The following is a 12,113-nucleotide window of genomic DNA, read 5'->3' as shown; positions in this document are numbered from 1 at the left end:
AATTTGGAAAATGTCTTCTTGGTCCATTTTCTCAATCTTCCGTGTACAGGTTCAGAGGGATTTGAAGGGTAGTGAGAGTAACTAACCCAATACCATTGTTACATTATCAGTTTATCTTTGGCCAGCTAAAAAAAAAAGAGTGTATATCTTGTTTAGCAGTGAATACCACTTTAGCCCTTTTTGTTAGAATGTTAGGTTGTGGGTAACTGAAACTCAACTACAGAAGTTTATCAAACAATGGTTTATTTTTTCTCATCTAACAACATGTCCAGAGGTGAGGCTTCTTCAGTCTCTCTGTTCTGTCTTTTGCAGATAGTCTTCATCCTCATATTCCTAAGACAGCTGCTGCATATCCAGCCATCACACACTCATTCCAGAGAGGAAAAAAGAGGAAAAACAAGAGACAAAAGGCAAATTCCATCCACGTCAGCTTCTTTTGAAATGGCTTCCCAAGGTTCCACCTGGTAACTTCTGCTTGCTTTTAACTGGCCAGGATTGGTTCAAATTGCCACTCCTCGCTGGAAGGGTCACAGGGAGTCCTTTTACCTGGGCATGTGACTGCCCCAAAAGAAATCAGGGGTTTAATTAGAGAAAAGGGGAAGAATGGGTTTCAGGTAGGCAAGTAGCTGGCCTGCCACAAATGTTTCTCCTGCACATAGCAAATGCTGCAGACGTTCTTCCCTGATGATTGTTAGGCACGCGCTCTAGCCCAGCTACTTGGTTCCTCGCTTGGCAGCTTGCTCAACTCTTACTCACATGACAGTGATTTGGACAAAAGATCTGAGTGCTCTGCCAAGTGGTCCACTTGTTCTCACACTTAAAAAAAAAAGCTTGTGAAAATTTATTTCAGCCTAACTAAGCAGTGGAGAAGTGAGGGGACCCATGGTGCCTTGTTAACATAATTATTAAGTGATGGCTATCTATTGAGTACTTCTTGGGTGTCAGGTACTACTAAGTGTTTAAAATGTATTATCTCATTAGAACCTCATAACACCCCACTTTACACACGAGGGACATGGTATGGAGAGATGCCCGAGGTCACACAGCTGGTGAGGGACAGCCACTGCTTGAACCCAGGCTGAGCAGCTTGCTCACTGGTGACAACAGGTTGTCCCACTTCCATGGTCACTGCTCACCAGGAGACCGTCCTTCCTGTGCTGAAAACCAGGCTTTCAACACAAGCTAGCCATCCGGGCATGGAGTCATCCCATCTGAAGAAGGACAAGGATGTGAAAACTAAGCATGGAGGTGAACAGCCTTTTCTAATGTCTTTATCAGGCTATAACGTATTAGCGGTTGAGCATCAAAGTTGTTTCCACAATAATGCATCCATTGCTTGTCCCCTAAATCCATCAGGGCAAAGACAAGTGATGGAGTGTCTAAGTGAACTACTTGTCCTTCACTACTGTTAAGTGACTCATGTTTTTTACCTGACACTTGTGCGCCCGACTTCCCCGCCTTTAGGTCCTTCCCTGTGTGGTACCCTCCACCTGGAGCACTCCCTGCCAGCCTTGCTGTGCTGGCTGCTGTTTGTTCACCTTTCAGCATCTTCTCCAAAAGGTCTTACACACATTTCCAGGAAATGGGCTCCATCATTTGTCAGCACTCAGATTTTTTTCCTATACTCTTAGCACAATTAGCAATTATTCTGTTGACCTGGGTGTTTTTTGTTGTTGGTTTGGGTTTTTTTTTGCCTCATTAGATCAAGTTCTCTGAGAGCAGGAACCAGATCAGTGGATTCCCAGTGCTTAGCCAGGTCCTGTAGTATGTGTTCAATGAAAAAAGAAATAGGAATGGAATCAATAAAGGGTTGATCCGTGATCTCAAAGAGTGACACTGTCACAGAAACCAGTATTTTTAATGCCTTTCTGTGAATTCTATTCAAGGAAAGTACAAAATGCTGGGCCTTGAAACAGCACCTCTGGACAGATTTTGTGTCTCTTTTTTTTAAGATAGTTATTTATTTTTAGGAAGAGGGGAAAGGAGGGAGAAAGAGAAGGAGAGAAACATCAATGTACGAGAGATTGATTGGTTGCCTCCTGTACACTCCACAACCTAGGCATGTGCCCTGACCAGGAATTGAGCCAGTGACCTTTCAGTTTGCAGGCCGGCACCCAATCTACTGAGCCACACCAGCCAGGGCTCCACTCCTTTTTCTATTGTGGTAAAATACACATTACATGTACCACTTTAACCTTTTTAAATTCTACAGTTCAGTGACACCAAGTACCTTCATGATATTGTGCAGGATATGCCCTTTTCCCAGTTTTGAAGGTGAGAGGCCTGAGGTAGATGCGTACACATGACCTGTGTGACTCAGGCATCCCCTCCACCTGCTCACAGCCCTGACACAGGCCACAGGATCCTGGGAACCATCCTTGTCTGCAGGCACGTGACAGAGGGCATGGGCCCAGCCTGGAAACCCTGTGAAAGCTCTAGATGCCTCTAGGGGCCATTTTTCCAATGACAAGACTTGAGGTCAATGACAATGACATCCTTTATTTTCCATCGAAATGAAGGATGTAGTTGTCACTGTTGGGTGCAAAAAACCTTCTGGGACAGAGAGTTAGAAACTGAGATGTTCGCGCTTTTAGAGGCTCCCAGGGCTTCAGGACATTGGGCAGGTTCAGAGAGGTTTCCTAGGGCAGTGACTTTTCAACCCTGTGTGTCTAGATTGTTGTGAGGGTGTTAACACAGAACGCTAGACCCTGGCTCCAGAGTTTCTGATTCAGTACGTCTGCAGTGTGGCCTGAGAATTTCCATTTTTAAAAGTTCCAGGTATTGCCGCTCAGCTTTCTTTGTTCACATTTCAGGTATTTTCCAGAACTCTAAGCCTTTAAGGGATGGTAAGGGTGGGAAAGATGCTTAAGTTAGTCTAGTCAGTATTTTTTATGCAATCTTGCTGCTTTGAGAGAAAAATCCCTCATTCCAGGTTTTGGCTGAGGCTCCCACCACTGGAGGAGACTGAGCCGGCGCCACATATGTTTTGGCCTTGTCTCTAATCTGCTAGATTCGCTCCTGCCTGCACTGTAGCTACAAGTTTTTTGTTTAAGATCAGAGTGTAGCTTTATTACAGATAAAGCTGATTGGAGACTGTGGTTTTGGATCTCTAGCCAGAGGGCGTGCTCCATTTCTGCCCTTGGTGCTTCACCAGTCTAAGCCGGGAGACACCCAGCAGAGGGAAAGTCTGAGTCTGTAGAGCAGATGCTCCAACCCAGACTTGCTGCCCCGTGCTGACCCCAGGTGAAGAGGGAAGAGAAAAAGGCAGGTTTCCCCAGTGCTGATGGCAGTAACATAGATGCATGGAGGTCATTTTCAGTCTCCCCTACAGAGAAGAGTAAGAGGTGGGGCTAGAGACAGGAGTGTGGTCACCCCACAAACAACAAGGAATCTAGGAAGCAGGAGTTGGTGCCCAGCCTTTATATTGTGCACCTGGAGCTTTCCCCACATCTCCACACCTTTCATACTCACAACTGCCTGAGGATGGTGACAAGTCCCTGATATTAGAGTTAGAATCCTGGCTGTCAGATCGCCCTTCCCAAAGTTTGTTTGGAAATGCAGTTAATTTGGGGCAGGAGGAGGTCTCTGGTCCCTGGACGTAGCAAGGGTTAGTGGGCACCTTTTCCATCCAAGCAGTGCTGAGAGCTTTTGGTTTAATTGGCTTTACAGGGCAATCTGGGAACCTACCTCTTTCCTCTCTATCACTGTTCCTAGGGGAAACATCTGTACAAATTTGTACAAACAAGATTATTTCCTTTTCAAACTACTTTGAGCCACGGATCAGGGCTCTCCTCCTTTGACAACTTCTGAAATGCAAGTTGGAGATTGCCTGTCATTTTTCTGAATTCAGTAGAATTGATGGAGGTTTGAAAAAAATCTCAGTTACTTTTTTTCATGGCCCTACAGGACTTTCCGGGTGTCTAGACCTCTCCCTTGTAGAGGTTAGGGTTTTCAGAAGCAATGCAAGAGAAATTTTTGTGTGCTTTTGATCTGATTACTGCCTTGTGCTTTAACATCACTAGTAAAAATGTATAGTTCAAGTGTGACATTTAAAATTTTCTTCTAAAGCACTTCTGAAAATCAATGGGAAAAAAAAAACAACCACCAGAAAACACTTGGTGAGACTCAGAAGATTTAAGTGCTTTAAAATAACAGCCCCACTCCCGGAAGCAGGGCGGGATCCAATGGCACCAGGAGCGATGCCAGTCATCCTAAAAAAATGCAGACTTTTCCCCAATGGTGCTGCTACTGGGAACTTGATCCAAAAGTGTTCCTCACTGCAGCAGGAGCGGCCAAAGTAGAATGAGATGCAAACATTCTTTCTTAAAAGACTGGCATGAAGAACGGGGTAAAAAAAAGGTAAGGCACTTGCATTCAACATATTTTATGAAATACACGGGAATATTAACTTTCCCAAAATAGAAGAACTAAATGTTTTTATTGGTTAAAAGAAGCTGCTTCAGAGGCATTCCAACAGACAATGAGGAAAATACTCTCCATGGAAGGAGACAGTGGGGTTGGCTGTTAAATAAACTTGCAAATAGCAAAGGAGTGAGTGTAGTGTGTGGTGCCAGGCATGTTGGGGGGGGAGGAGTGTGGAGGGTTTGCACTATTTCTGTATTTAGTCAGAAAAGGAGCTTTTTGTCTGGGACAGTGTCCACCATGAGAGAAGTACTGTCAATCTGAAGTTCAATGCCAGTGAGCATGAGGCAGTTCTGGGAGGAGAGGCTAAAAGGTGTCACAGTTGCATTTCAGAATGCTGCCCATGGTTTTTATAAGTATGAAAATGAGTTTCATTCTCATTTTCATACTCATTTCATACTTAAAGGGCTTTGAAAAGAAGGATGTGCCATACAACAACCTTTCAGATATTTTTAATTCATGCATGCTGCACATTGGCTCTCTTTAAAATAGTGTCGAAACCCAGTTTTCATAATGCAAGAGGACGTAATGTAAATTAAAAATAAATAACACAGTGAAGCAGAAAACAGTGCAAAGTAACACAGTTTGAGTTGAAATCCTAGGTCTGCACTGACTACCTGTGATTTAGGGTGAGTAACTAACTCTGAAACCACTACCTTATTGTAAAATGGAGATAATGCCATTTACTCCACAGGTGGTGAGAGTAGTAAGTGAAATAATATACGGAAACACCGACAACACTCTTCTTTCTGGAGAAACTGAGCAGATGTTGGAAATACTGCCATCCCTGCTCCAAAGACATGGATATGATAGTAAAACAGTCCTCTTAGCCCCATTAAGAAAACAGACAAACATAGGTCCTCAAGGAAGGAAAGAATGGACAGTAAGGAGCAGAAATGGGGCATTTTCAGAACTGGGAAAGCCCTGTTCCAATGAGGACCAAAAAAATCAGTATCTACTAAACCCAGGGTCATGGTAGGAAACAAGCTTTCCCTCCCAGACCACGGTCACTCACAAGGGGCTTTGCTACAGGTGAATGCAGAAGCCAGATTCATACCAGTTACAAATTGGACTCCCATTCAACAAAATTAATAGTTCAGTTTTGGGAGAACATATATGGCCCTAGAAGAAACCATCTAAAAATTTTTCCAAAGAAAGCAATAGTATCTACACAAAACAAAGCTCTAAACAAAACACTCTGAGAAGAAAATTCCCCAGAAAATGAACTCACAAGTTTACAAACACAATGAAATTCAATGTTAAGCAACAATAACTGGCAGAATTCTTACTTTAGGAACCAGAAATGAGGAAGATTAAAAGGGCTTTGAAATAAGTTTTTAAATGCTCAAAGACATATTGGAAACACTAAGATTCATAAATACATACAAGAGATTATGAAACTAGAAGAGATAAAGTCAAACAAAATCAGGAAATATACTTCTTAAAATAACTTATTTAGATGGGTTGAACTTTGACTAGACTGAACAAGAAAATTCAATGAAGTGGAAGAATGACTGATGGGAGGAAATCACCCAGAACCTAGCACAGAGGGGTAGAGATGAATGATTTAAGAGATGCTAAGGTTACACTGTGAAAGCTAGGAGGTTGAGATTGGAGATAGAGGATTTGGCTAAGGAGCAATATTTCTAAAAGGAAACAAAAAATTTTAGAACTGAGTCATACATTTTTAATTTAAAGGAATACAATGAATCCCAAACAAAGCAAATAGTAATTAACCCACACCTAGAAAAATTTCAGTGAAACTCAGTTGAGGGAAAACACAAGGAACTATCAAACTGACATTCAACTTTTTTTGGTCAATGGACTCCAGAACACAATGGAATACCTACAAAATCCTGAGTAAAGGTAACTAGAGATCTAGACTTCTAACCTAGTCAATTTATTCATCTAAAAATCATTGTGACAAATAAAGTCATTTTCAGACTTGCAAAGATTGAGAAAACTTACTGTTCCTAGACCTTCACTGAAAGGTCAATGATACAAAAGCATCTTGAAGTATTCAACATGAAATAGCCAAAAAAAGGGGAGACAAGTCTTGTCAGTCTTAAATCATCCTTCAGTTACTGATAACATTTAGTAACTCAAACATTTAAAAAATGTGGATTTAAAAAAAAATTTTATGTATTTATCTTTAGACAGAGGAAAAGGGAGGAAGAAAGAGATAAATAGAAACACTGATGTGCAAAAGAAACATCAGTCGGTTGCCTCTTGCATGCCCCGGACTGGGGACCTGGCCCGCAACCCAGGCATGTGCCCTGACCAGGAGCTTTTGGTCTGTAGGATGATACCCAATCCACTGAGCCACACCAGTCAGGGCAAAACCAAATTGGTTTAAAAAAAAGTTACAACTAGAGACTTCTGGCCAAGATGGGGAGGTGCAGGTAGACATGCTTTGCTTCTTCTCACAACCATAAAAATGATAACTAAACTCAAAACAAAAAGCATCAGAACGTCCAGAAAATTGAACTGTATGGAAGTCCGACAACTAAGGATCTAAAGAAATATTCAGACGGGTAGGAGGGACAGGGAGGATGCAGTGTGGTTGGTGGCGAGGCAGTGGTGGGGGCTGTCAATCTGTGTCGTCTGGCCCTACATCTGCATCTGGCAGATAAAAACAGAGAGGGACAATTGGGGAGGAAATGATCCCGGCACAGGCCACACCATGCAGACCAGGGTTTCAGCACCAGGAGAATAAAGCCTCGTAACTTCTGGCTGTAAAAACAAGTAGGGGTTGGGGGAGCAGAAGAAACTGCTGGTGTTTCATGAGAGTCCATTTAAAGGACTCATACAGTCCTAGAACCCATGTAAACACACCCATGCTGGGATTTAGCACCAGGGCAGCAGCTAGAAGGGTGCGAGTCACATATGGAAAGTGGGGGAAGTGACTGGAAATAGGGTGAGAAGTAAGCAGAAAAATCCACAGGGAACCAACACTGAAAGGAAGGAAGCTGGGGTTCAAAATCAACAATTTGGAACAAAGGGAAGAAACAGTCAACCAGTACAGAATGAAGACATAAGAATTCAAAAAAAATGAGGAGAGAATAAGACCCTGGGACTTCTACAAACGTGCCAACAAGCAAATCATAGGGATGCTAGAAGGAGAAGAGGAAGAGCAAGAAATCAAAAATTTATCTGAAAAAATAATGAAAGTTAAATCCCCCAATCTGGTGAAAGAAATAGACATACAAGTTCAGGAAGCACAGAGAGTCCCACCAGACAAGTTGGACAAAAAGAGGGCCACACCAAGACACATCATAATTAAAATGCCAAAGTTTAAAGGGAATCGTGAAAGCAGACAGTTACCTACAAAGGAATTCCCAAAAGACTATCACCTGATTTCTCAAAAGAAAGTTGACAGGCAAGAAGGGGCTGGAAAAAGTATTCAAAATCATTCATTAAAGGCAAGAACCTACAATCTAGATTACTCTATCCAGCAAAGCTCTCATTTACAATGGAAGGGCAGATAAAGTGCTTCCTAGACAAAGTAAGGCTAAAGGAGTTCATCATCACCAAATCATTATTACACGAAAATTTAAAGGGACTTAATGACAACAATCTCACAGCTATTAACAACTGAGTATGAAAAAACTGAAACAAACTAAGCAAACAAGTAAAACAGGAAGAGAATCAGAAATAGAGATCACATGGAGGGTTATCGGTGGGGGGGAGGGGGAGAATGGGAAAAAAGTTGCAGAGAATATGAAACATAAATGGTAGGTACAAAATACACAGGGGGATGTTAAGAATAGTATAGGAAATAGAGAAGCCAAAAAAATTATAAGCAAGACCCACAAACGTGAACTTGGGGGTGGGGATTGCTAGAGGAAAGGGGAGTACTGGGGAGATGGGGGCAATGGGGAAAAAATTAGGAAAGTTGTAATGGCATACTCATAAAAATATAGTTATAATCTTAAAAAAGAGGTATAGCCAAAATAGTAAACATTGATATGGAAAACAGGTCAGAAAGGACAATAGGAAGGGAAATAAAAATATGGTAAGATATTTGTCTTAATCAGGAAAAAACTGATGTATTGATCATTTTATAAATATCAATATAATCTAATGCATAGATACGTTAAAAGCTTAAGAATGACTACAAAATAACAGAAACTGAATTGAATAACTTTCGGTGCAATTCAAGGGTTGGGGTGGATCTGACCCTCTTTAAATATAGGATCTGACAGAAATTAACACATGCTTGAGTGACTGGTAGGGCAATAACATGGATGTAATAATTTTTAGTTTTAATTTGAACATTTCACCTTTACTGTCATATGGTGTGCTTGAGTGTGATATTGTTATGTTACAGAACTACATTCTTATGATTTTGTAATAAGAAATGGGCATTACTTGTGCCAGAGCCTGTATAAGAACAAGGAGAAAAAGAAAAAATACCCTTGCCCCTTTACGATAAAGATAGAGAACAAAATGCAATGACAGTAATAATTCTAAAATCTCAGCAAAAAATCTAAAGAGAACCAATTTAGCTATCAGACTATGCCAAAACATAAAACTTGAATGAAAAAATTGCAGAATTTGTACAATATCACTTGCATAAATTAACACTTGAAATATTTTGTGTATGAATACTTATACATGAACGCTTTTATAAAATCAAGTGAAAAGTAGAACCTAATCAAAACAAACAAGCAAGCAAAATATAACCTGAGACATTGAAATTAAGAACAATCTGACAGTAACCAGAGGGGAGGTGGGAGGGGAAAATGGTGGGGAAGGGTTTTCAGGAACAACTATAAAGGACACATGGACAAAATCAAGGGTGGGTGGAAGTAGGGGAGGGAGGTGGGGAGGGCTGGGCGGGGGGAATGGAGGGGAGCAAATGTAGACAACTGTATTTGAACAACAATAAAATAATTAAAAAAAATCAAGTGAAAGGCCATCATTAAATTCATAATTTCTTAGGTGGGGAGATGAAGAAAGCATGTCAGCTTTGTTTGTAGTTATTTTTTCCCTTTATTTAAGAACAAATGTTAACAGTGACCAATACTGGGTAGTCTGTTTGCATGGTGTTCACTACAGTTTCTTTGTAATATTTTACATTTAAAAACAAAAACCCCAATAAACAGAGCATGGCATAGATGTTATTTTCCTTTTCCTGGCTTCTGTTTCTTTATTATAAAAGGGAAATTTTTCTTTGGGGTATTGCTGGTAAGTTTTTCTCCCCTAAAATAATGAAAAAATTTAATACTGAAACTGTTATCTTTGTAAAGTTCATGAACAGTTAAAATCCCTCACCAATTCTGATGCAAGTGCCCGAATATCATGAAGAAAAACTGAGTGGACTTACTGTCCACAGCATTTCTTAATTGTTTATTTATTAAGAGAAACTATTCCTTAATTCACAGTCATGTTTCATAATTCAGAAACACAGGTCAGTGACAAACTTTCATGGAATTCTACCCAAAGAAATTCTTTGCATTCCAAAATCACTTTGCACTCTGAAAGATACCAGCCTTCCCCATCTCCTCAAAATCTTTCATGGAATCATAACTTCTGTAGAAATCTGTGTCTGCCTTCTTTCTTGGCTCAGGCACAGCAAACTTACAGAAAGCTGCACACCCCAGGGTACAATGACAGCTCCAACAATATGAAATTGCAGACGCTTGGCTACATGGAGACATGGTAGTTACAGTCTGCTCACCAGACGTCCTTACTGGAGGTGAAATGCTGGAAAGTTTTAGTATCATTTGGTGTAGTATCTGACACTTAAGTGCTTAATAAATGTTAGTTTCCTCTCAAATAGTTTCTTTGTTGTTAAACCTGTTTTTGAAAAGCTACTTGGGAGACTTCGAGTTCCACACAAGATGCAGTAAATACATTCCACCCTATTCCTTAGTTGCTAAATACGAACACCCTCCTTATTTCAGGGGTAAATGTTCCAAATCACCCAGTGGATGCCTGAAAATACAGAAAGTACCTACATATACTATGCCTTTTCCTTAAACATATATACTTTTTCACTTAAGGGAAGGACTTTATGACTTTTCTTTGGCATATCCAAATAAACAGCACCATTATTCTTGGGGCAGTTATTAAGTAAAATAACTGCTATTTGAACACAAGCACTGTGATACTGCTACAGCTGATCTGAAAACCAAGATGGTAGCTACCAAGTGACTAAAGGGCAGGATGTATAAACAAGGATATGCTGGACAAAGGGACGACTGAAGTCCCAGACTGCAAGAGACTTCATTATGCCACTAAAAACGGTGTACAATTAAAAACTTATTATTTTTGAAATTTTCCATTCAATATTTTTGGACCACAATTGACCTCAGGTGACAAATCACAGAAAGTGAAACCACGAATGGTGGGGAGGGGGCGGCTACTGTACTGCTAAAAACCCTTCATGAAACATGCAAAGTAGCAAGCAAAAGACTTGGAAAGGTGAAAAAAGGTGGCCTGGGCATGCATTTTGAATTTGAGAACTGACCTGGAAGTCTCCTGGTGTATTTCTTTTGCCTTCTTTTGGTGTAGGTGCGAAGGAAACCTACAGCCCCAAAACATCATTGAACTCAAAGAAAGAAAGGCCTGCTCTCACAAGCCGAAGATATTAGAAAAAGGAGACCTTTAGGAAAAAACCCGTTTGATTATATCTGCTCCTCTCCAAGTAAACACCCATTACCCTAGCACTGAGATTGGGAAGAGCCCTGTGAACCATCACCACCCTAAGCTGCAAAGAGGCAGTGCCTTAACAGTCCCAGCTAGAGACTGAGGGAGGATTACAAAGAGAAGGGAGCTGGAAATCTGTGTATGTTGTACTGAACAGGCCCCTCAGCATACCAGACAGGAAACTGACCATAATCAATATAGCAAAATGAACTATGAGTGGACTGTCCAGGTTTCAGATTGGTTTCTGGGTAGTGTCCAGGTAGGGGCAGATCAGAATAACACTGTAAAGACTTTGAAAATTAAATTGACATTAAAACATAAAACTGGGTTAGGACATGAATTCTGAACTGGAAGATAAACAGAATTTCTGTTACAAAACAGGTTTAAATAGAAACAATATTCTCATAATACTCAAAAGGTCCAGGATTCAATGCAAAATTATTCATATTGATAACAAGGAAAATCTCAACCTGAATAAGAGATATTAGAAGACCAAAATGGAAATTTTAGAACAGAAAAATACAATAACCAAAACAATACCAACAAAAACCCCTACATTCTGCTCAATAGCAGACTGTATTAGGGGGGTACCTTACAAAAACAGAAAAATACCACATTACCATAAGGGGCCATAATACGAGTAACAGCAGATTTATCAGAAACCATGGAGGTTCAAGGTTTGACTGAGTCCAGTTCCATTCCTGTGGATTCAGGACCTTGCTGGCTGTTGGCTGTGTAGTTTCTTGCTACACAGGATTCTCCATAAAGTAGTGCACGGCTGTTGTCTTCTCTCAGAGTGGGCAAGAGAAGTTGTCCAACATAAAGACAGTAATTTTATAACCTAACTTTCAAAGTGACATTCTATCACTTCTGCTGCATTCTATTCATTACAAGAGAATTAGTAAGTGCAGCCCGCACTCGAAGGGAGGAAATCACAACAGGGCATGAAGTACCAGGGGGTAGAGATCACTACAGACCATCTTAGAGGGTGCCTATAGCAGTACTAACAAGTTTATCAATAGTTAGTTCTAGTTCTC

General features: G+C 40.7%; 1 protein-coding gene across 3 annotated transcripts in view; it reads left to right on the top strand.

Moving 5' to 3' along the window:
- Window positions 1–8,260, top strand: part of GLDC (glycine decarboxylase) — a 92,226-nt gene extending 83,966 nt beyond the window's left edge. The window contains exons 25-26 of one of the 3 annotated variants that reach the window (XM_053656147.1): window positions 313–464; window positions 1,012–8,260. In XM_053656147.1, the coding sequence (XP_053512122.1) occupies window positions 313–464; window positions 1,012–1,186 (327 nt within the window). In that variant the 3' untranslated portion in view covers window positions 1,187–8,260. The remainder of the gene's footprint in view (window positions 1–312; window positions 465–1,011) is intronic. The other 2 variants (XM_037156749.2, XM_053656146.1) reach the window with 2 other exon arrangements.
- Window positions 8,261–12,113: the final 3,853 nt, after the last annotated feature.

Source organism: Artibeus jamaicensis, unplaced genomic scaffold, assembly GCF_021234435.1.
Source record: "Artibeus jamaicensis isolate MK-2021 breed Jamaican fruit bat unplaced genomic scaffold, CSHL_Jam_final scaffold_1964, whole genome shotgun sequence".
Taxonomy (NCBI): Eukaryota; Metazoa; Chordata; class Mammalia; order Chiroptera; family Phyllostomidae; genus Artibeus; species Artibeus jamaicensis.
This window is presented reverse-complemented; position numbering and strand designations above follow the sequence as displayed.